The sequence below is a fragment of the Oncorhynchus kisutch genome, linkage group LG29, assembly GCF_002021735.2.
Source record: "Oncorhynchus kisutch isolate 150728-3 linkage group LG29, Okis_V2, whole genome shotgun sequence".
NCBI lineage: Eukaryota > Metazoa > Chordata > Actinopteri > Salmoniformes > Salmonidae > Oncorhynchus > Oncorhynchus kisutch.
In genome coordinates this window covers 7,793,411-7,818,838 of record NC_034202.2, presented here as the reverse complement: position 1 = coordinate 7,818,838, position 25,428 = coordinate 7,793,411, and the positions used below count along the sequence as shown (strand labels likewise).

General features: G+C 46.1%; 1 protein-coding gene and 1 pseudogene across 1 annotated transcript in view; both read left to right on the top strand.

Moving 5' to 3' along the window:
- Window positions 1-1,596, top strand: part of LOC116358223 (dimethylglycine dehydrogenase, mitochondrial-like) — a 57,461-nt pseudogene extending 55,865 nt beyond the window's left edge.
- A 416-nt stretch (window positions 1,597-2,012) lies between these two features.
- Window positions 2,013-25,428, top strand: part of arsb (arylsulfatase B) — a 43,886-nt gene continuing 20,470 nt past the window's right edge. Inside the window, exons 1-6 of the mRNA XM_020466154.2 lie at window positions 2,013-2,499; window positions 8,134-8,320; window positions 8,729-8,919; window positions 9,051-9,258; window positions 12,510-12,753; window positions 14,065-14,135. Of these exons, the coding sequence (XP_020321743.1) occupies window positions 2,236-2,499; window positions 8,134-8,320; window positions 8,729-8,919; window positions 9,051-9,258; window positions 12,510-12,753; window positions 14,065-14,135 (1,165 nt within the window). The 5' untranslated portion in view covers window positions 2,013-2,235. The remainder of the gene's footprint in view (window positions 2,500-8,133; window positions 8,321-8,728; window positions 8,920-9,050; window positions 9,259-12,509; window positions 12,754-14,064; window positions 14,136-25,428) is intronic.

Sequence of the window (25,428 nt, the reverse complement as noted above, 5' to 3'; positions counted from 1 at the left end):
GTTGTGGTGGGATGGAGTTTTGGCCTGCTTGGTGACATCACCAGGTGGTAAATTACTTGAAACAGAGTTCCAAACCTCTCAGTTTCCCCCTCCCCACTCAGACCACTCCCAGAAAGTCCTACACTCTAAAAATGTGGGGTTCAACAAGGGTTCTTCTAAGATCCTCAATTCTTTGAAGAACCTTAGGGTTCTTGGCACTGAACATGGCCCCCAAAAGGTTCTTCCAATAACCCCATAGGAGGTGGGGTTCATCGAGGAACCTTTGTTGGTGAGGGTTCTTGCAAGAACCTAACTGCCCAACTGAAACCTTTGGATTTGAATTTGATAGGACAGCAGGTGCACGTACTTAACTGAAAAATGTAAAGATCTCCTCAATGTAAAGTAAGGTTGTTCCTTATATGATCTAAATTGATATTGTTTTGTGATGATACCATCTATCTTTTCATATTTGTGCAAATCTTTCTAAAACAGAAAATGGACAGAATTCAATGGATATCAATCAACAAAGAGGTAAGAATATGTAGGCTATAAGAACATGTTGAAGGCTGGCTGTATTGGGCGCAGATGACTGAACTGCTCACTTTTGTGTCTGCAGGTATACAGACAAGTAGACATACAAAAGGTATGTCAATTGGTATGTTATGCAGATCACATTACCATCCTCCTCCCTTAATTCGTCAATAAATATCCCATAGGCCTCTACATTATGGACATAGTATACGTATGAAAATCATTATCAAAACGTTTTTTACATTCACATTTACCAAAAAAACCAAGGTATGAATTCTGTCGTGTGCGTGTTTTGTTAATCATCTGTATAATTACTATTTTGGGATTCACAGACTTCACCCTCCCTACACCTCTGATGAATATAACAGGAAACCTGTTCGATCACCATGCACTGGAAGATCATTCTGGCTATGGATACAGAGAACATCAACACCCCAGAGGATATATCCATCGGACTTGGGGTTCTGCTGGGAGTTTACCTCATATTTGGATTTTTAAATTCTGCTTTGCCACTAAAATCATAATAAACACTGAGAACTAAAATATTGTGTTATTGTTGTTGTGCGTATTGTTAATAATCAGGGGAGGAGAGGGTAGTTCAAAAATGTACCTCAAAAGGTTATTCGATGATCCATTAAAAGGGTTTCTTTGAATAACTTCTAGGGGTTCCCCCACAGTTCAATTTGAAGAACCCCTAAAGGATACGCCAGGAACCTTTTTTAGAGTGTACGAAGGTTCTGGGGCCTGTTGTTTACGAAGTGTGTGACGAATACAATTTTATTTTATTTGAATAGCTCAGCCTTTCCAACATAGTGAAGCCTACAAACAGTGGTGGAAAAAGTACCCAATTGTCATACTCAAGTAAAATAAGGTAAGGTTTGTTCCTTGATGTTGATGTTGTTTTGTGATGATACCATCCATCTTTTCATATTTGTGCAAATCTTTCTAAAACAGAAAATTGACACAATTCAATGGATATCAATCAACAAAGAGGTAAGAATGTGTAGGCTATAAGAACATGTTGAAGGCTGGCTGTATTGGGCGCAGATAACTGAACTGCTCACTTTTGTGTCTGTAGGTATGTAGACAAGGAGGAGTTCAAAATTAGGTCAATTGGTATGTTATGCAGATCACATTACCATCCTCCTTCCATACCTCGTCAATGACTATCCCATAGGCCTCTACATTATGGACGTCAGAGGATATACCCATCGGACTTGGGGCTCTGCTGGGAGTTTACCTCCTGCTTTGCACTAAAACCATAACAAACACAGAGAACAAAAATATTGTTATTTTTGTTATTGTAATGCGTATTATTATTATTATTATTAAAATAGGGTTATAGGGGTCCCCCCACAGTTTTGATTTGATACTCCAGGGACCTTTTCTTTTTAGTGTGCTTGCTAGACAATACATTGAGGCGTGTGACTCATATGCCCATATAAAGACACTTACTCATGTGACCGGCTGTCATCTGATTGGTTACTGTCTAGGAAGTTAAAAATATTCAACCTGGAAGACAGCGAAACAATATTGCGCGTGCATTTCCTCATCTTGTGATTTGTTGCTTTTTTAATTAAATAAACTACATTACCTTTCTGAATCATGCTTTCGACTGCCGTTCAGGCGTTGCAGATACTGTAGATCTGTACTGCACTAGTACTTCCTTGTTTACATGAATAGTATCATTTCTTTCGAGGTTCTTCGATTTGAGGAAGGGGGACAATGTTTCCTGTAACATTGAGTTCTATGATTGCCACTGCAATTATCTTGCTGTCATGCCCCCTGTTTTTAGAGGGTAAACAGCCGCCGCACATAGTATTCATTCTAGCTGACGACTTCGGCTGGAACGATGTTGGATACCACGGTTCAGAGATCAAGACGCCGAATCTGGACAAACTGTCAGCTAAAGGTGTCCGGCTGGAAAATTACTACGTTCAACCTTTATGTACACCTTCCAGGAACCAATTTATGACCGGAAGATATCAGGTGAGACACCCCTGTGTGTAGTGGTGTAAAGTACTTAACTAAAAACCTTTACTCCAAAACATTCCTAAAGATAAATTAATTTAATTAATTAATTTTTTCTCCATACGTTTTCCCTGACACCCAAAAGTAGGCTTACACGTTACATTTGGAATGTTTAACAGAACAGGAAAATGGTCCATTTCACGCACTTATGAAGAGAACATCCCTGGTCATCCATACTGCCTCTGGTGGACCCACTAAACGCAAACGCGTCGTTTGTAAATTATGTCTGTGTTGGAGTGTGCCCCTGCCTGTCCGTAAATAAAAATGCACTTACTTGAGACATTTTATATTAAAGTATATTTTATTTTACTCGAGTATGACAATTGGGTACTTTTTCCACCTCTGTTTATAGGCTACACTATGTTGCAAAGGCTGAGCTATTCAAATAAAATAAAATTGTATTCGTCACACACTTCGTAAACAACAGGCCCCAGTTTCTCAAAAGCATCTTAATGCTACGTTTATTGTTAGAACCTTCGTACACTCTAAAAAAGGTTCCTGGCGTATCCTTTCGGGGTTCTTCAAATTGAACTGTGGGGGAACCCCTAGAAGTTATTCAAAGAAACCCTTTTAATGGATCATCAAATAACCTTTTGAGGTATATTTTTTAACTACCCTCCCCTCCTCTGATTATTAACAATACGCACAACAACAATAACACAATATTTTAGTTCTCAGTGTTTATTATGATTTTAGTGGCAAAGCAGAATTTAAAAATCCAAATATGAGGTAAACTCCCAGCAGAACCCCAAGTCCGATGGATATATCCTCTGGGGTGTTGATGTTCTCTGTATCCATAGCCAGAATGATTTTGCAGTGCATGGTGATCGAACAGGTTTCCTGTTATATTCATCAGAGGTGTAGGGAGGGTGAAGTCTGTGAATCCCAAAATAGTAATTATACAGATGATTAACAAAACACGCACACGACAGAATTCATACCTTGTTTTTTTGGTAAATGTGAATGTAAAAAACGTTTTGATAATGATTTTCATACGTATACTATGTCCATAATGTAGAGCCCTATGGGATATTTATTGACGAATTAAGGGAGGAGGATGGTAATGTGATCTGCATAACATACCAATTGACATACCTTTTGTATGTCTACTTGTCTGTATACCTGCAGACACAAAGTGAGCAGTTCAGTCATCTGCACCCAATACAGCCAGCCTTCAACATGTTCTTATAGCCTACATATTCTTACCTCTTTGTTGATGGATATCCATTGAATTCTGTCCATTTTCTGTTTTAGAAAGATTTGCACAAATATGAAAAGATAGATGGTATCATCACAAAACAATATCAATTTAGATCATATAAGGAACAACCTTACTTTAAATTGAGGAGATATTTACATTTTTCAGTTAAGTACCTGCACCTGCTGTCCTATCAAATTCAAATCCAAAGGTTTCAGTTGGGCAGTTAGGTTCCTGCAAGAACCCTCACCAACAAAGGTTCCTCGATGAACCCCACCTCCTATGGGATTCTTGGAAGAACCTTTTCAGTGCCAAGAACCCTAAGGTTCTTCGAAGACCTGAAGATCTTAGAAGAACCCTTGTTGAACCCCTCATTTTTGTTGAGTGTAGGAGCATAGTTACATCTCTGAGCTGTTTCCCAAAACCATCCTTACGCCTCAATCACACCGACAGTGTTATTGCATTTTGGTCAACCAGAAGTACATTAACTTCCAATGGAACGCTGCGTTTGCCTTGCAGCATTGGTTTGCAGAGGCAGTTGCAGTGCGTTCTGTGTGGTGAAAACATTGGATTTATCGAACGTATCCATCAAATCAAATCAAATCAAATTTATTTATATAGCCCTTCGTACATCAGCTGATATCTCAAAGTGCTGTACAGAAACCCAGCCTAAAACCCCAAACAGCAAGCAATGCAGGTGTAGAAGCACGGTGGCTAGGAAAAACTCCCTAGAAAGGCCAATACCTAGGAAGAAACCTAGAGAGGAACCAGGCTATGTGGGGTGGCCAGTCCTCTTCTGGCTGTGCCGGGTGGAGATTATAACAGAACATGGCCAAGATGTTCAAATGTTCATAAATGACCAGCATGATCGAATAATAATAAGGCAGAACAGTTGAAACTGGAGCAGCAGCACAGTCAGGTGGAAGTTGAAACTGGAGCAGCAGCATGGCCAGGTGGACTGGGGACAGCAAGGAGTCATCATGTCAGGTAGTCCTGGGGCATGGTCCTAGGGCTCAGGTCAGTTGAAACAGGATGACCACAACAGTGAATCAACCCACTCAGGTGACGCATCCCCTCCAGGGACGGCATGAGAGAGCCCCAGCAAGCCAGTGACTCAGCCCCTGTAATAGGGTTAGAGGCAGAGAATCCCAGTGGAAAGAGGGGAACCGGCCAGGCAGAGACAGCAAGGGCGGTTCGTTGCTCCAGAGCCTTTCCGTTCACCTTCCCACTCCTGGGCCAGACTACACTCAATCATATGACCCACTGAAGAGATGAGTCTTCAGTAAAGACTTAAAGGTTGAGACCGAGTTTGCGTCTCTGACATGGGTAGGCAGACCGTTCCATAAAAATGGAGCTCTATAGGAGAAAGCCCTGCCTCCAGCTGTTTGCTTAGAAATTCTAGGGACAATTAGGAGGCCTGCGTCTTGTGACCGTAGCATACGTGTAGGTATGTACGGCAGGACCAAATCAGAGAGATAGGTAGGAGCAAGCCCATGTAATGCTTTGTAGGTTAGCAGTAAAACCTTGAAATCAGCCCTTGCTTTGACAGGAAGCCAGTGTAGAGAGGCTAGCACTGGAGTAATATGATCAAATTTTTTGGTTCTAGTCAGGATTCTAGCAGCCGTATTTAGCACTAACTGAAGTTTATTTAGTGCTTTATCCGGGTAGCCGGAAAATAGAGCATTGCAGTAGTCTAACCTAGAAGTGACAAAAGCATGGATACATTTTTTCTGCATCATTTTTGGACAGAAAGTTTCTGATTTTTGCAATGTTACGTAGATGGAAAAAAGCTGTCCTCGAAATGGTCTTGATATGTTCTTCAAAAGAGAGATCAGGGTCCAGAGTAACGCCGAGGTCCTTCACAGTTTTATTTGAGACGACTGTACAACCATTAAGATTAATTGTCAGATTCAACAGAAGATCTCTTTGTTTCTTGGGACCTAGAACAAGCATCTCTGTTTTGTCCGAGTTTAATAGTAGAAAGTTTGCAGCCATCCACTTCCTTATGTCTGAAACACATGCTTCTAGCGAGGGCAATTTTGGGGCTTCACCATGTTTCATTGAAATGTACAGCTGTGTGTCATCCGCATAGCAGTGAAAGTTTACATTATGTTTTCGAATAACATCCCCAAGAGGTAAAATATATAGTGAAAACAATAGTGGTCCTAAAACGGAACCTTGAGGAACACCGAAATTTACAGTTGATTTGTCAGAGGACAAACCATTCACAGAGACAAACTGATAACTTTCCGACAGATAAGATCTAAATACATCAAACTGTATGCATATCTCCCTGGCGTATTGCAACATTTATGCAAGAGCATACAGTTCAATTTTGGACTCACCTTGTGCTGTGCTCACTTGAACTGGAAGATGGTGCGGCTGTCCTTCGTGGGCAAACTTTGTCATCAAAGTCTGTCATTCTCTGGATTTAGGGTGCTTTCAAGACAACTGGGAACTCTGGAAGAAAAACAAGGTTGAATCTCGCCGACGTCAGTGATCTCAGGTCGTAGCTTTAGAAAGAGGCCCGGGTTCTGGATTTACAATTCCCGGTTGGATGACCGTTCCAAACATATCCTCCCAGTCGGAGCTCATTTTACCCCAGTTCCCAGTTGTCTTGAACTCACTGAAGTCAGAGTTCCCAGTTCAGAGTTCCCAGTTGTTTTGAGTGCTTCATTAACAGCATGGCCAATGTTGAATGTTTATCATTTTAAGCTTGGAAAAGAGTCCCTTAAACCCAGACTTGGGACCACACAGACACTCCACTGAATAGCAGGCTAGTGATTGCTTTTCAGTGCTTGCAGTTAGCCACAGATTCCTTCCAAACCACTCATTGTTGACTTTGCGATTTCCAACTTGTTGTGTAATGTTTAATTCCAATGGCCGATAAGCAACGATACATTTTATCTATAATTTCTCTTCATCTGACAAGGATTAAAAAGAATTTGCCAGTAGATGACTGCTAGCTAAGATTTTGAAAGTATGATGTTGCCATGATCAATCCAATCAAAGCTACTGTAAATATAACGTGATTTGACGTTATTTTACCTTGAGCCTTCTTGGATGGGCACTTCTAATGTAACTCTATGGCAGCGCCCAGGGGGATTGAATTTTCGAGCTCTACCGTTAGACTTGGTGGTGACGTAGTGTCCCCATGAGTGACAGAGCGCTGAGCCAATCACGGCACAACTAGAGAACATTACCAACACCTAAGCACCCAATTGTCATACTTGAGTAAAATGGCTCAAGTGAAAGTTTACTTGAAATAGTATTTGGTTTAAAATGTACGTTAGTATCAAAAGTAAATGCAATTGCTCAAATACTTAAGTGTCAAAAGTAAAAGTATAAATGTTTTCAAATTCCTTATATTAAGCAAACCCGACGGCACCATTGTCTTGTTTTTCTATTTTGCATATAGCCAGGGGCACACTCGAACATCATTGACAAAAGAAGCATGTGTGTTTAGTGAGTCCTCCAGATCAGAGGCAGTAGGGATGACCAGGGATGTTCTCTGTTTAGTGAGTCCTCCAGATCAGAGGCAGTAGGGATGACCAGGGATGTTCTCTGTTTAGTGAGTCCTCCAGATCAGAGGCAGTAGGGATGACCAGGGATGTTCTCTGTTTAGTGAGTCCTCCAGATCAGAGGCAGTAGGGATGACCAGGGATGTTCTCTGTTTAGTGAGTCCTCCAGATCAGAGGCAGTAGGGATGACCAGGGATGTTCTCTGTTTAGTGAGTCCTCCAGATCAGAGGCAGTAGGGATGACCAGGGATGTTCTCTGTTTAGTGAGTCCTCCAGATCAGAGGCAGTAGGGATGACCAGGGATGTTCTCTGTTTAGTGAGTCCTCCAGATCAGAGGCAGTAGGGATGACCAGGGATGTTCTCTGTTTAGTGAGTCCTCCAGATCAGAGGCAGTAGGGATGACCAGGGATGTTCTCTGTTTAGTGAGTCCTCCAGATCAGAGGCAGTAGGGATGACCAGGGATGTTCTCTGTTTAGTGAGTCCTCCAGATCAGAGGCAGTAGGGATGACCAGGGATGTTCTCTTGATAAGTGAGTGAATTGGACCATTTTCCTGTCCTGCTAAGTGTTCAAAATGTAACGAGTACTTTTGGGTTTCACGGAAAATGTTTGGAGTAAAAAGTATGTAGTGAAGTATATGTTACCCCCAAAAACGACTTAAGTAGTACTTAAAAGTATTTTTACCTAAAGTACTTTACGCCACTGCAAACAACAAACTACAAGTTTGTTTGCTAACTCTTAGAAGTAGTAAAACAATAAAATGGACTACTTCAAAATGGAGATGGCCTCAATGGCACTGCCAAGCTCTCGCAGACGCCATAATAGAACAGACACAATAATGTGATGTCTATCTAAGTCTGTGGCTTTGATTGTCAGATCCACACAGGCATGCAGCACCAGATCATCTGGCCGTGCCAGCCCTACTGTGTCCCCCTGGATGAGAAGCTGCTGCCACAGCTGATGAGAGAGGCAGGCTATGCCACCCACATGGTGGGAAAGTGGCACCTGGGCATGTACCGCAAAGACTGCCTGCCAACACGCAGAGGGTTCGACTCCTATTTCGGTAGGTTGTCAGCTCACACACAGACACACACACACACAGACACAGACAGACCATGTTGCCTCTCTTAGGTATGCTACTGGGAATAAGAAACTAGTGATGAAAATGACACACGTTCACTTTTTGCACACGGTCGTGTGAGCCGTCCTCCATTTCACTTCACTTACATCTCATGATCGGTTATGTCTTCATCAGGATGTGGCTAGGGCTCGCCACACGTCTGTGTGTAACATCAGATTCACACCATTGCACACTTGAAAGCACTGTGAACAGTTCAGGTACATCAAGATTGAACCATGTACTCAATATAGGGTATTTATTGTCTTACATTATTTCAGATATTGGACTAAACCTGTCTGTTCCACTTCTGTCCCCCTCTCCCCCCTGTGTCTGTCACTCCGTCCCCACCAGGCTATCTGACAGGCAGTGAGGACTACTTCAGTCACCAGCGCTGCAGTCATGTCCCTCTCCTGAACGTGACCCGCTGTGCCCTGGACCTGAGAGAGGGGGAGGAGGTTGCTACGGGATACACAGGGACCTACTCCACTCAGCTGTTTACTGACCGGGTTACCAGCATCATCGCTAAACACAACTCCAAAAAGGTAACGGTACACACACACACGCCCACACAGTCTTTCTGTCCTTCTTCCTCTGTGTAGCCTTGAAAAATGAAGCGAGACTAGAATAATATTCATGGCCGGTGTGTGTTCTCCTGTCCTGTCCTGTCTTGCAGCCCCTCTTCCTCTACGTGGCTCTTCAAGCGGTCCACGCCCCTCTACAAGTTCCAGAGCGCTACGTCGCCCCCTACAGTTTCATAAAGGACCCGAACCGCAGGCTGTATGCTGGTATGGTGTCCGCTATGGACGAGGCTGTGGGCAACATTACGCTGGCACTGCAGGAGACCGGCCTCTGGGACAACACTGTGCTGGTCTTCTCTACAGGTACATAACAAGAGCTTGTGTGTGTACGGTTGAATTCAGACAGAGACATTTTATAGAGTCCCTGAACCTTCCCACACTTGAGTCAACAGCAAACAGTGCTTTGTGCTTACCTTGAAAACCCTATGAAGCAGGATTCATCCCGGACCCTGGAGGACAGAGTTAGAATGGTTTATCTGCCTCATATCCTGTGAATGAATGTTTATAGGTCTGCTGAGGTCTCACTTATTCTGGCCCTCTCTCTTTCCCCATCGACAGGAACATGTTGTGTTGCTGGGGTGTGGGTGTTAATCGGTCCCCCTGAATGCCAGTTGTTGTTTTCCCCCAGTGTGTACAGGTTATCTTTTAGGCTGTTTTCTTCTGCTTCGTGTGTGTGTGTTTGTGACTCTCTCCACTCTCTGTAGTTTACATTTGGTTGTGGAACACTGGGTTTTTATGAAGTGTCAGACGTGAACAGATCCCAACTCTGTGAGCAGTTAAAGACGGAGTAATCACTCTTAATGTCTCCGGGCAGGACACAGAGAATTTTCCATCAGCACCACAGAGCACAGTTCACATGGAGGGACAGGAGTAGCTGGGAAGTTTGGCTTTAAAGTGACAGTGGATAAATCCTATGTTTACTCTGTTCTCTGCACTGCGCTACACAGCCAGTTGAACGAGCTGCATTGCATTTTTTGATTCACCAGAGCGGACGAGTCACCATCATCTGTGGTGTGTCATAGTTCCAGCAGGTATTATTTTCATCGCTTCAGGTGTCTCGCACCCTAAACTCATACCATGCTGACAGTCTGAACAATTTCAGTCATTTCCAGAGTTACCACTAGAGGTCAGCATGTCCTTGTATCTGACTGGGGTTTGTTCCGTCTCTGTAGAGGAGCCTTATCACGCAGCTGGGAGCCATTAGGAAACGGAAACAGTCCTGAGTTGAGCGGCTCCCAGCAGCCGCAGACCCTCAGGCAAGTGTGAGCAGTGAGCAGGGGGAAGTCAAGATGTGCCGTGGAGGCCTACTGTTAAAGGCAATGGGTGTGTAATCAGAAATCTACCAACATTGACCTAATTTACCAGTGTAGAGGCCCCCTTTAACATTATGTAGGAGGAGCACTGGTCAATACATACCACTATTCCCAGCACTGGGTTTTGGTTGATAGGAAGATGGATCCATATAACAATAGATGCTTGTGTCACCCATTGATTCTATGTTGCCATTTGAGTGTGTGATACAGCAGAGAGGCTGGTTGGATTCCTCTAAATCTGGGCCTGTTAATGGTTTGTGTCTAGTCAGATGCAGCTTCGAAGGGAGGGGGGGGGTAACGTTTTTTTTCCCGTTCGGAGTAGCATGACTTTACAGGCTTATTAGAAGTTAGGAACAATGCTATAAGGGGTAGGGGAGAGGTTTGTGTCTGTGGTGGGCTCAGGTATGTGGCCTGCTTCACTAGTTCGCATCTTAACCCTTACCATTAAACTCTGCTTGTTGGGCAAAGATTGTGACTTGTCTTCTGTGTTTCCCCCCCAAAAGCTTTTACATATAGAGAATGATGTTTGTGAGGGAGTCGAGGTGATAAAACCTGTATATTCATGGTTTTGCTCTTTAGTCGAGAATACACTGTGAATGAATCATTACTATTTCATGCCCCATCAAGGCTTACTGCTTGCTGAGTCACAGTGTGTGAGCTAACTAACGGCCTACATAGTATGTCTCACCCCAGCCCTGTTCAGACATAAACACACGGTTTAGAAACGTTTGGAGGAGCACTCAGAGAGATTCCTTAGCGATGAAACTCTCTGTTAGCAAACTGGCGCACTGGGGTCTTACTGTAAGAGAGAGCTGGGGAGAAAGAAAGGATAGGAGCGAGTCTGTGAGGGAGAACGGGAAAGAGAGCGAGAGGGTGTGAGAGAGAAAGGATAGGAGCGAGTCTGAGGGAGAACGGGAAAGAGAGCGAGGGGGTGTGAGAGAGAAAGGATAGGAGCGAGTCTGTGAGGGAGAACGGGAAAGAGAGCGAGAGGGTGTGAGAGAAAGGATAGGAGCGAGTCTGTGAGGGAGAACGGGAAAGAGAAGGAGAGGGTGTGAGAGAGAGGATAGGAGCGAGTCTGAGGGAGAACGGGAAAGAGAGGGAGAGGGTGTGAGAGAGAAAGGATAGGAGCGAGTCTGTGAGGGAGAACGGGAAAGAGAGGGAGAGGGTGTGAGAGAGAAAGGATAGGAGCGGGTGTGTGAGTAAGAGTTGGAGAGAGAGAAGGAAAGAGGGCGAGAGCTGGCATAGAGAAGGAGCAGAAACAGTTTGAAAATGAATTAGTGAAGAGAGGGCTCCCTTTTGAGAACAGCCTGGAAGCTGCAGAGACTACTTCCTGAACTCACATGGCGCTCCTCTCTTTTTCTTCCCCTCTTTTCCTCCCCCTCTCCTCACTCTAGCGCAGGGAGAGCCCAGGGTCAATGGTCTATTTTGTTTATACTGGACTGGCCTCTAGGGAGGATGACTGTCTGTCTGAGAAGCATAGACAAATAAAAAGACACAGGAAGAGGGAGACAAATTTGCTTAATAAAAAAAAAAAAACGTTTTATGTATTTGGAAAGCTAGAACTTAGTCATCAAACAACCTTTTGTGTATGGATCAGTTCCATGAACCCTAACCCCAAGACACGTGGCCATTGGTCGAACAACCCACCATGACTCGCAGCTTCCAGGAAGTTCCTCAATCTAAGAAACGGTGGCCATGTTTCATCTCCACCTCCCTCCCGTCTCTCTGCCTGAGGGAGTTCCTCTGTGAGCGTTGTGCTTCAGAGGTCTAACCACTGTGTTGTTCATGGGATGAATCCACTTGGCATCACTGTTAGGCCTCACTATACGAATCCCCCCAGAACTCCTAGATCAAGTCATGTTGGTAAGTAGGGCTTATCAAGCACGCTGTACTCTCATGGTGAATTCAATGTGTCATCTTGGAATTGATGTGTCATTTGTGCATCAGTCAGTGGAATGGGAAAGAACAAACAGTGTTTTTATGAGGAGGAGTTGAAAGGTAGCTTTGGTTTGGCTCTCCAGTTACTTGACAATGACACCCATAATCTGTAATAAAATGGCTGCCTTGCTGTAATCAGTGGAGAGCGATTCTTTCTTACCCTCTGTCAGTGATATGCAATCAGAATCAAATCAAACTTTCTATAAAATGCATTTACGTAAACATTATAATACACTTTTCAGTAGAATGACGTCCCTTTCTCTGCCTTTCTCTTTCTCTCTCTCTCTCTCTCTCTCTCTCCAGATAACGGGGGTCAGACTCTGGCGGGGGGTTCTAACTGGCCTCTGAGAGGAAGGAAGTGGTCACTGTGGGAGGGTGGGGTTAGGGGCGTTGGCTTCGTAACTAGCCCGCTGCTGAATCAACCTGGGACTGTCAGCCGCCAACTCATACACATCTCTGATTGGCTGCCGACACTGGTGGGCCTGGCCGGGGGATCGACCGATGGGACGAAGCCACTGGACGGCTATAATGTGTGGAACGCTATCAGGTAAGCCTGGAGTGGGGGGTGTGTGTGCGCACCGTGTCATCATTTCTGAGTTGTTTATGTGAGTCTGTCCTACACTCTGGCCAGACACTTCAGGAGTTTCATACGTCTCAGATCAGGTCAAATATTTCCTTGTGTTTGACAGCTCCTCTCTCCTCTCCTCTCCCCTTTCCTCCTCCTCTCTTATTTTCCTGCCTCCCTCCCCCCTGACCAATCTGTCTCCCTCTCTGGTCTTTCAATAAGCTCTTTGTTACCGGGACGATGGGACTTCAAAGAGAAAGAAATTCCATCACTCATTTTCACACAAATTTGGAGTCGCTCCTTTTCTCTCTCTCTCTCTCTCTCTCTCTCTCTCTCTCTCTCTCTCTCTTACTCTCTCTCTATCTCTCTCTCTCTCCCCCAACTCCCTCCCTCCCTCTATAGCGCCTGTCCCTCTCTTACTCTGTCACTCCTGACTTATCGTACAAGTCATAAAGTCATTGACCACTTAAAGGGGGTCGGTGTCCAGGACAAGACTTACATAAGCTAGCCAGAAGCTTTCAAAATCACTAAGGCGATCATTGCCTTGATTCTGCGTGAGTGACACATTAGATTCGTAAACTAAAAGCAGACACAATGAAAGTGGGTTGAATTGAGGCCTGCAGCAGAAACCCACAGCCTGTGGTTACCCACAAACAACTGCTCTCAGTCCAGCCTTCTCTCCTATTGGCTGTGGCTGGCCACCTGGCTGTTTCATGACCTTTTGTCTGGTGTGTTTTGACTGTGTACGTGTCGTCGTGTGTCCTTGGCCCTATTGGCTACTGAAACACATGCCTGTTTGTTTGTTTGTCTTTTATGGTCCCAGTCTGCTTTGAGTGCTGTGTGATTGTTTGTGTGTGTGTGTGTGTGTGTGTGTGTAGGGGGGGGGGGGGGGTTCTGGGTCAAAAAAGGGGCTTAGGCGGTGGGTGTAGCAGGGGGTGTGGTCAAGTTTCTCCATGGAACTGTGAGATTGTGTGTGTGTGTGTGTGTGTGTGTGTGTGTGTGTGTGTGTGTGTGTGGGGGGGGGGATTATTTTGGAGTAAGGCTGTAACGTAACAAAATGTGGACCAAGTGAAGGGGTTGGAATACTTTCCGAATGCACTGCAGAGCCATTATCTTTTCTACATACTTTGTAGCACAGCAAGTTATTCTTGCTGTGTACTAGCACACGCTGCGGTCACCTTGTGGTCCAGTGTGGTCAAAGCCTGGGACCGCTTTATGAACGTAGATTTCCAGACCCTTCAGTCGAGAGACGGACTGAAAGTGTGTCGTGACTGTTGTTTCTTTGTCTTCCAGTAAAGGTCACGCTTCACCCAGACTGGAGCTGCTACACAACATTGACCCTCTCTATGTTGACATCGCTCCATGTGAGTCACCCGCTCGATCACCACCACGTATTACAGTCATTATGTTCACCTTCATCCAATACACAGTGGTTCATATTGACTGGACAACGCAACTACAGGCACAGAGCACTGAATTCCTCTGAGTACTGTTTCAGTGTCCGTTGCAGTAGAATAAAATACCTGAAGGTAGTACTTAAGTCGTTTTTTGGGGGTTTCTGTACTTTACTATTTATATTTTTGCTTAACATTTGCTTTTACTTCATCACATTCCTAAAGAAAATGGTTAACTTTTTACTCCATACATTTTCCCTGACACCCAAAAGTGTTTGTTCCATTTTGAATGCTTAGCAGGACAGAGAAATGCTCTAATTCACACACTGATCATGAAAACATCCCTGGTCATCCCTACTGCCTCTGATCTGTCAGACTCACTAAACACGTGCTTAGTTTCTAAATGATATCTGAGTGTTGGAGCGTGCCCATGGCTATCCCTAACTTTTTTTAAAACAAGGAAATGGTGCCGTCTGGTTTGCTTAACGTAAGGAATTTGAAATTATTTATACTTTTACTTAAGTATATTTGAGAAATTACATTTGACTTTTGATACTTAAGTATATTTAAAACCAAATACTTTTCAACTTTTACTCAAGTAGTATTTTACTGGGTAACCTTCACTTTTTCTTGAGTAATTTTCTATTAAGGTATCGTTACTTTAACTCAAGTATGACAGTTGGGTACTTGCTGGTAATGAAGTCGTCAGCACTACTTTGTTTAGTTTCAAATGATTCACATTGGACCGTTATATTATGATTTCATATTCCACACAAAACACAGCCAAGACACATTCAAACAGAAGTGTGTGTCCCGGTGCGTGAGCAGCACTGTGCATACACACACGCGCACACACACACACACACACACCACTGGACTCTTTCAATCGTTAAGGTCTGCTTGGTTCATAGAGGGATGATGTCATTCTCCTGTAATGGCTGCCTGATTCCCTAACACAAAGCCCAAATCCCCTTCAGTGTGTGTGTGTGTGATGTCTATAAAAGTTTTGATTAATGCAGTGATGAAAAGGCTCCACTCCAGATGGGGGGGGGAGAAGTGACACAATACATTCCCTCCGAGCCAGAACGTGTGTGTGCGCGTGTGTGATTTCATGTTCGTTAATGCATCTGATTCAGTCTAAACTAACCTAACCTAACCTCTGGTCTGCTTCCACTCTGGATACTACATGATGTATCCGTCCACGTCATTAGTGACAGCCGTGTTCCTATTTCCCAACACTTGAATCAAATGAACGTATCATCAGGGGGGAGATTGATCACTAGGGTAGCCACATCTCCACTCTGCTGCTCAGATGTGTAGATGATGTGTTGAGCATCAGTGAGTGATCAGGTGGCTGAGTGAATAAGTGACTGGACATGAGGAGTCACAGCCTTTAGAGTCTCAGTCTCACTCTCTTCTGAAGGAGACAGACACTGAGTCCCATACGCAGGACTAGGAAGTTGAATGGATGCTGATCTAGGGTCGGTTTTGTGTTTACTCCTCCTCGTGGTAAAAGTTGGGGTGTGGGAGGGACAGCTGGTCCTAAATCTGTGCCTGAGGGCAACTTATACCTGGAGCCATAAGTCATCAGACAGACTCTGACAGGAGCAAGACGATAAAACATGTTCAGACTGTGGTATCACCTGGGAACTTAACTGCCCTCGGGCTCTCTCTCTCTCTCTCTCTCTCTCTCTGATTCAGAGGGGTTGGGTGAAATGCGGAAGGCACATTTCAGTAGAATACATTGTTGTACAACTGACTAGGTATCCCCCCTTTCCCTTTCTGTATCTCGCTTTCTTCTCCCTTTCTCTCTCTCTGCCGTTGTCTCTCGTTGCCGCTCTCTCTCTCTCTTTCTGTGTCTCTCTCTCTTTCTGTGTCTCTCTCTCTTTCTGTGTCTCTCTCTCTTTCTGTGTCTCTCTCTCTTTCTGTGTCTCCCTCTTTCGTGTGTTGGAGATTGGTCAGTGTGTGTGTTCTGTGTCTATGTGAGGGGATATAGACTTGTGTTGGGTCCGGGTCTGGTCAGCATCACGTTGGTGTGTGTTTATCATTGTTGCCCTTTTGTGTGTTTTCCACTCACTCACCAGCAGTACCACCTAGTACCCAGTCACCAATAACACCACCAGTACCACCTAGTATCCAGTCACCAGCAGTACCACCTAGTACCCAGTCACCAATAACACCACCAGTACCACCTAGTACCCAGTCACCAATAACACCACCAGTACCACCTAGTACCCAGTCACCAATAACACCACCAGTACCACCTAGTACCCAGTCACCAATAACACCACCAGGACCACCTAGTACCCAGTCACCAATAACACCACCAGTACCACCTAGTATCCAGTCACCAGCAGTACCACCTAGTACCCAGTCACCAATAACACCACCAGTACCACCTAGTACCCAGTCACCAATAACACCACCAGTACCACCTAGTACCCAGTCACCAATAACACCACCAGTACCACCTAGTATCCAGTCACCAACAGTACCACCTAGTACCCAGTCACCAATAACACCACCAGTACCACCTAGTACCCAGTCACCGGCAGTACCACCTAGTACCCAGTCACCAATAACACCACCAGTACCACCTAGTACCCAGTCACCAATAACACCACCAGTACCACCTAGTATCCAGTCACCAGCAGGACCACCTAGTACCCAGTCACTACCTAGTACCCAGTCACCAATAACACAACCAGTACCACGTAGTACCCAGTCACCAATAACACCACCAGTACCACCTAGTATCCAGTCACCAGCAGTACCACCTAGTACCCAGTCACCAATAACACCACCAGTACCACCTAGTATCCAGTCACCAGCAGTACCACCTAGTACCCACTCACCAGCAGTACCACCTAGTACCCAGTCACCAATAACACCACCAGGACCACCTAGTATCCAGTCACCAATAACACCACCAGGACCACCTAGTATCCAGTCACCAATAACACCACCAGGACCACCTAGTATCCAGTCACCAATAACACCACCAGTACCACCTAGTATCCAGTCACCAGCAGTACCACCTAGTACCCAGTCACCAATAACACCACCAGGATGACCTAGTATCCAGTCACCAATAACACCACCAGTACCACCTAGTACCCAGTCACCAGCAGTACCACCTAGTACCCAGTCACCAATAACACCACCAGTACCACCTAGTACCCAGTCACCAATAACACCACCAGTACTACCTAGTATCCAGTCACCAGCAGTACCACCTAGTACCCAGTCACCAATAACACCACCAGTACCACCTAGTACCCAGTCACCAATAACACCACCAGTACCACCTAGTACCCAGTCACCAATAACACCACCAGTACCACCTAGTATCCAGTCACCAGCAGTACCACCTAGTACCCAGTCACCAATAACACCACCAGTACCACCTAGTACCCAGCCACCAGCAGTACCACCTAGTACCCAGTCACCAATAACACCACCAGTACCACCTAGTATCCAGTCACCAATAACACCACCAGTACCACCTAGTACCCAGTCACCAATAACACCAGCAGTACCACCTAGTACCCAGTCACCAATAACACCAGCAGTACCACCTAGTACCCAGTCACCAATAACACCACCAGTACCACCTAGTACCCAGTCACCAATAACACCACCAGTACCACCTAGTATCCAGTCACCAGCAGTACCACCTAGTACCCAGTCACCAATAACACCACCAGTACCACCTAGTACCCAGCCACCAGCAGTACCAACTAGTACCCAGTCACCAATAACACCACCAGTACCACCTAGTATCCAGTCACCAATAACACCACCAGTACCCCTAGTACCCAGACACCAATAACACCAGCAGTACCACTTAGTACCCAGTCACCAATAACACCACCAGTACCACCTAGTACCCAGTCTCCACCAGTGCCACCTAGCACCCAGTCACCAATAACACCACCAGGACCACCTAGTACCCAGTCACCAATAACACCACCAGTACCACCTAGTACCCAGTCACCACCAGTGCCACCTAGCACCCAGTCACCAATAACACCACCAGGACCACCTAGTACCCAGTCACCAATAACACCACCAGTACCACCTAGTACCCAGTCACCACCAGTGCCACCTAGCACCCAGTCACCAATAACACCAACAGGACCACCTAGTACCCAGTCACCAATAACACCACCAGGACCACCTAGTACCCAGTCACCAATAACACCACCAGGACCACCTAGTACCCAGTCACCAATAACACCACCAGTGCCACCTAGTACCCAGTCACCAATAACACCACCAGGACCACCTAGTACCCAGTCACCAATAACACCACCAGTACCACCTAGTACCCAGTCACCAATAACACCACCAGTACCACCTAGTACCCAGTCTCCACCAGTGCCACCTAGCACCCAGTCACCAATAACACTACCAGGACCACCTAGTACCCAGTCACCAATAACACCACCAGTACCACCTAGTACCCAGTCTCCATCAGTGCCACCTAGCACCCAGTCACCAATAACACCACCAGTACCACCTAGTACCCAGTCACCAATAACACCACCAGTACCACCTAGTACCCAGTCTCCACCAGTGCCACCTAGCACCCAGTCACCAATAACACCACCAGGACCACCTAGTACCCAGTCACCAATAACACTACCAGTACCACCAGTGCCACCTAGCACCCAGTCACCAATAATACCACCAGGACCACCTAGTACCCAGTCACCAATAACACCACCAGGACCACCTAGTACCCAGTCACCAATAACACCACCAGGACCACCTAGTACCCAGTCACCAATAACACCACCAGTGCCACCTAGCACCCAGTCACCAATAACACCACCAGTACCACCTTTTTATTTATTTTTTATTTTACCTTTATTTAACTAGGCAAGTCAGTTAAGAACAAATTCTTATTTTCAATGACGGCCTAGGAACGGTGGGTTAACTGCCTGTTCAGGGGCAGAACGACAGATTTGTACCTTGTCAGCTCGGGGGTTTGAACTTGCAACCTTCCGGTTACTAGTCCAACGCTCTAACCACGAGGCTACCCTGCCGCCCCAGTGATTGGGTACCCACCGATACCCTGCCGCCCCAGGACCACCTAGTACCCAGTCACCACCAGTACCACCTAGTACCCAGTCACCAATAACACCACCAGTACCATCTAGTACCCAGTCACCAGCAGTACCACCTAGTACTCAGTCACCAATAACACCACCAGTACCACCTAGTACCCAGTCACCAATAACACCACCAGGACCACTTAGTACCCAGTCACCACCAGTACCACCTAGTACCCAGTCACCAATAACACCACCAGGACCACTTAGTACCCAGTCACCACCAGGACCACCTAGTACCCAGTCACCAATAACACCACCAGGACCACCTAGTACCCAGTCACCAATAACACCATCAGTACCACCTAGTACCCAGTCACCACCAGTACCACCTAGTACCCAGTCACCACCAGTACCACCTAGTACCCAGTCACCAATAACACCACCAGTACCATCTAGTACCCAGTCACCAATAACACCACCAGTACCATCTAGTACCCAGTCACCAATAACACCACCAGTCCAACGCTCTAACCACGAGGCTACCCTGCCGCCCCAGTGATTGGGTACCCACCGATACCCTGCCACCCCAGGACCACCTAGTACCCAGTCACCACCAGTACCACCTAGTACCCAGTCACCAATAACACCACCAGTACCATCTAGTACCCAGTCACCAGCAGTACCACCTAGTACTCAGTCACCAATAACACCACCAGTACCACCTAGTACCCAGTCACCAATAACACCACCAGGACCACTTAGTACCCAGTCACCACCAGTACCACCTAGTACCCAGTCACCAATAACACCACCAGGACCACTTAGTACCCAGTCACCACCAGGACCACCTAGTACCCAGTCACCAATAACACCACCAGGACCACCTAGTACCCAGTCACCAATAACACCATCAGTACCACCTAGTACCCAGTCACCACCGGTACCACCTAGTACCCAGTCAACACCAGTACCACCTAGTACCCAGTCACTAATAACACCACCAGTACCATCTAGTACCCAGTCACCAATAACACCACCAGTACCATCTAGTACCCAGTCACCAATAACACCACCAGTACCATCTAATACCCAGTCACCAGCAGTACCACCTAGTACTCAGTCACCAATAACCTGACCAGTACCACCTAGTACCCAGTCACCAATAACACCACCAGGACCACCTAGTACACAGTCACCACCAGTACCACCTAGTACCCAGTCACCAATAACACCACCAGGACCACCTAGTACACAGTCACCACCAGTACCACCGAGTACCCAGTCACCAATAACACCACCAGGACCACCTAGTACCCAGTCACCAATAACACCATCAGTACCACCTAGTACCCAGTCACCACCAGTACCACCTAGTACCCAGTCAACACCAGTACCACCTAGTACCCAGTCACCAATAACACCACCAGTACCATCTAGTACCCAGTCACCAATAACACCACCAGTACCATCTAGTACCCAGTCACCAATAACACCACCAGTACCATCTAATACCCAGTCACCAGCAGTACCACCTAGTACTCAGTCACCAATAACCTGACCAGTACCACCTAGTACCCAGTCACCAATAACACCACCAGGACCACCTAGTACACAGTCACCACCAGTACCACCTAGTACCCAGTCACCAATAACACCACCAGGACCACCTAGTACACAGTCACCACCAGTACCACCGAGTACCCAGTCACCAATAACACCACCAGGACCACCTAGTACCCAGTCACCAATAACACCACCAGTACCACCTAGTACCCAGTCACCACCAGTACCACCTAGTACCCAGTCACCAATAACACCACCAGGACCACCTAGTACCCAGTCACCAATAACACCACCAGTACCACCTAGTACCCAGTCACTACCAGTACCACCTAGTTCCCAGTCACCAATAACATCACCAGTACCACCTAGTACCCAGTCACCACCAGTACCACCTAGTACCCAGTCACCACCAGTACCACCTAGTACCCAGTCACCACCAGTACCACCTAGTACCCATTCACCGATAACACCACCAGTACCACCTAGTACCCAGTCACCACCAGTACCACCTAGTACCCAGTCACCACCAGTACCACCTAGTTTTTTTATTGTTTACTTTGTTTTGGATGCATGAATATTACATCTAGTCCTATTCCTAGTTGTTCCAGTTCCTGCTTCTGTCTTTGAGTTTGTTTTCTATGCATCATGATAAGCTGTAGACCATACTATTTACCAAGAGTTTATCTGTATTTTTCATAGCTGTCTACTTACCACCACAAACTTATGCTAGCATTACGACTCAATGAGCTGTATAGAGCCATGTGCAAACAAGAAAATGCTCACCCAGAGGCGGCACTCCTAGTGGCCGGTGAGTTTAATACAGGAAAACTGAAATCCGTTTGATCTAATTTCTACCAGCTTGTCATCTGTGCAACTAGAGGCGAAAAAACTCTAGATCACCTTTACTCCACACACAGAGACGCATACAAAGTTACAGGCAACATCCGCACTGAGCTAAAGGCTAGAGCTGCCAATTTCAAGGAGCGGGACATTAATCTGGACACTTATAAGAAATCCCGCTATGCCTTCAGACGAACCATCAAACAGGCAAAGCTTCAATACAGGACTAAGATAGAATCCTTCTACACTGGCTCTGACGCTTGTTGGATGCGGCACGGCTTGCAAACTATCACCGATTTACAAATGGAAACCTAGCCGTGAGCTGCTCAGTGATGTGAACCTACCAGAGCTAAATGCATTTATGCTTGCTTCGAGGCTAGCAACACTGAACCATGCATGTGAGCACCAGCTGTTCCGGACAACTGTGTGATCACGCTCTCCGTAGCTGATGTGAGTAAAACCTTTAAACAAGTTAACGTTCACAAGGCCGCAGGGCCAGACAGATTACCAGGAAGCGTACTCCGAGTATGCGCTGATCAGTTGGCAAGTGTCTTCACTGACATTTTCTCCCTGACCCAATCTGTAATACCTACATGTTTCAAGCAGACCACCATAGTTTCTGTGTCCAAGAACACGAAGGTAACTTGTGTAAATGACTATTGCTCCGTAGCACTCACATCTGTGGCCATTAAAGTTTTGAAGGGCTGGTCATGGCTCACATCAACACCATCATCCCAGACAACCTGGACCCACTCCAATTTGCATACCGCCCCAACAGATCCACAGATGACGCAACCCTGGGACTGAAAACCTCCCTCTTTAACTCGATCCTGTACTTCCTGACGGGCCGCCCCCAGGTTTTGAGGGTAGGTAACTACGCATCTGTCACACTGTCCCTCAACACGGGGGCCTCTCAGGGGTGCGTGCTTAGTCCCATCCTGTACTCCCTGTTCACCCATGACTTTGTGGCCGCGTAAGGCTCCAACACATTCGTTAAGTTTGCCGACGACATGATGGTGGTTGGCCAGATCCCGATGATGATGACAGCCTATAGGGAGGAGGTCAGAGATCTGGCTATGTGGTGCCAAGGCAACAACCTCTCCCTCAATGTCAGCAAGACAAAGGAGCTGATCTTGTACTACAGGAAACGGAGGGTCGAGCACGCCCCCATTCACATCGATGGGCTGTAGTGAAACAGGTCGAGAGCTTCAAGTTACTCACAAAGGATCTATCATGGTCCAAACATACCAACACAGTCGTGAAGTGGGCACGATAATGCCTTTTCCCCCTCAGGAGGCTGAAAAGATTTGGAATGGGCCCTCAGATCCTCAAAAAGTTATACAGCTGCAACATTGAGAGCATCCTGACTGGCTGCATCACCGTTTGTTATGGCAACTGCTTGGCATCCGACTGTCAGGCGCTACAGAGGGTAGTGCGTACGGCCCAGTATATTACTGGTTCCGAGCTCCCTGCCATCCAGTACCTCTATACCAGGCGGTGTCATAGGGCCCTAAAAATTGTCTGACTCCAGCCACCCAAGTCATAGACTGCTCTCTCTGCTACCGCACTGCAAGTGTATCGCAGCGCCATGTCTGGGACCAGAAGGCTTCTGAACAGCTTCTACCGCAACCAATTAGACCGCTGAACATTTAATCAAATGTCTACCTGGACGATTTGCATTGATCCCCCTTTTTTATTGTCACTGACACTCTTGCTCTATACACACACACACACTCATACACACACACACACACACACACACACACACACACACACACACTCATACACACACACTCATACACACACACTCATACACACACACTCATACACACACACTCATACACACACACTCACGCTCACACATACAAAACACACATATGCATATTGATGACTCACACATACTCTTCACATACGCTGCTGTTACTCTGTTTATTATCTATCCTGATACACTAGTCATTTCTACCCTGACCTACATGTACATATTACTTCAATTACCTCATACTCCTGCACATTGACTCGGTCCCAGTACTCCTATATAGCCTCGTTACTACCTCATACTCCTGCACATTGACTCGGTCCCGGTACTCCTATATAGCCTCGTTACTACCTGGTACTCCTATATAGCCTCGTTACTACCTGGTACTCCTGCACATTGACTCGGTCCCGGTACTCCTATATAGTCTCGTTACTACCTGGTACTCCTGCACATTGACTCTGTCCCGGTACTCCTATATAGTCTCGTTACTACCTGGTACTCCTATATAGTATCGTTACTACCTGGTACTCCTGCACATTGACTCGGTCCCAGTACTCCTATATAGTCTCGTTACTACCTGGTACTCCTGCACATTGACTCGGTCCCGGTACTCCTATATAGTCTCGTTACTACCTGGTACTCCTATATAGCCTCGTTACTACCTGGTACTCCTGCACATTGACTCGGTCCCGGTACTCCTATATAGTCTCGTTACTACCTGGTACTCCTGTATAGTCTCGTTACTACCTGGTACTCCTGCACATTGACTCGGTCCCGGTACTCCTATATAACCTCGTTACTACCTGGTACTCCTATATAGTCTCGTTACTACCTGGTACTCCTGCACATTGACTCGGTCCCGGTACTCCTATATAACCTCGTTACTACCTGGTACTCCTATATAGCCTCGTTACTACCTGGTATTCCTATATAACCTCGTTACTACCTGGTACTCCTATATAACCTCGTTACTACCTGGTACTCCTATATAACCTCGTTACTACCTCATACTCCTGCACATTGACTCGGTCCCAGTACTCCTCTGTAGCCTCGTTACTACCTGGTAGTCCTGCACATTGACTCGGTCCCGGTACTCCTATATAGTCTCGTTACTACCTGGTACTCCTATATAGTCTCGTTACTACCTGGTACTCCTATATAGCCTCGTTACTACCTGGTACTCCTATATAGTCTCGTTACTACCTGGTACTCCTGCACATTGACTCGGTCCCGGTACTCCTATATAGTCTCGTTACTACCTGGTACTCCTATATAGTCTCGTTACTACCTGGTACTCCTATATAGCCTCGTTACTACCTGGTACTCCTGCACATTGACTCTGTCCCGGTACTCCTATATAGTCTCGTTACTACCTGGTACTCCTATATAGCCTCGTTACTACCTGGTACTCCTATATAGTCTCGTTACTACCTGGTACTCCTATATAGCCTCGTTACTACCTGGTACTCCTATATAGTCTCGTTACTACCTGGTACTCCTATATAGTCTCGTTACTACCTGGTACTCCTGTATAGCCTCGTTACTACCTGGTACTCCTGCACATTGCCTCGGTCCCGGTACTCCTATATAGTCTCGTTACTACCTGGTACTCCTGCACATTGACTCGGTGCCAGTACTCCTATATAGCCTCGTTACTACCTGGTACTCCTATATAGCCCCATTACTACCTGGTACTCCTATATAGTCTCGTTACTACCTGGTACTCCTGCACATTGACTCGGTCCCGGTACTCCTATATAGTCTCGTTACTACCTGGTACTCCTGCACATTGACTCGGTCCCGGTACTCCTATATAACCTCGTTACTACCTGGTACTCCTATATAGTCTCGTTACTACCTGGTACTCCTATATAGCCTCGTTACTACCTGGTACTCCTATATAGCCTCGTTACTACCTGGTACTCCTATATAGCCTCGTTACTACCTGGTACTCCTATATAGTCTCGTTACTACCTCATACTCCTGCACATTGACTCGGTCCCGGTACTCCTATATAGTCTCGTTACTACCTGGTACTCCTACA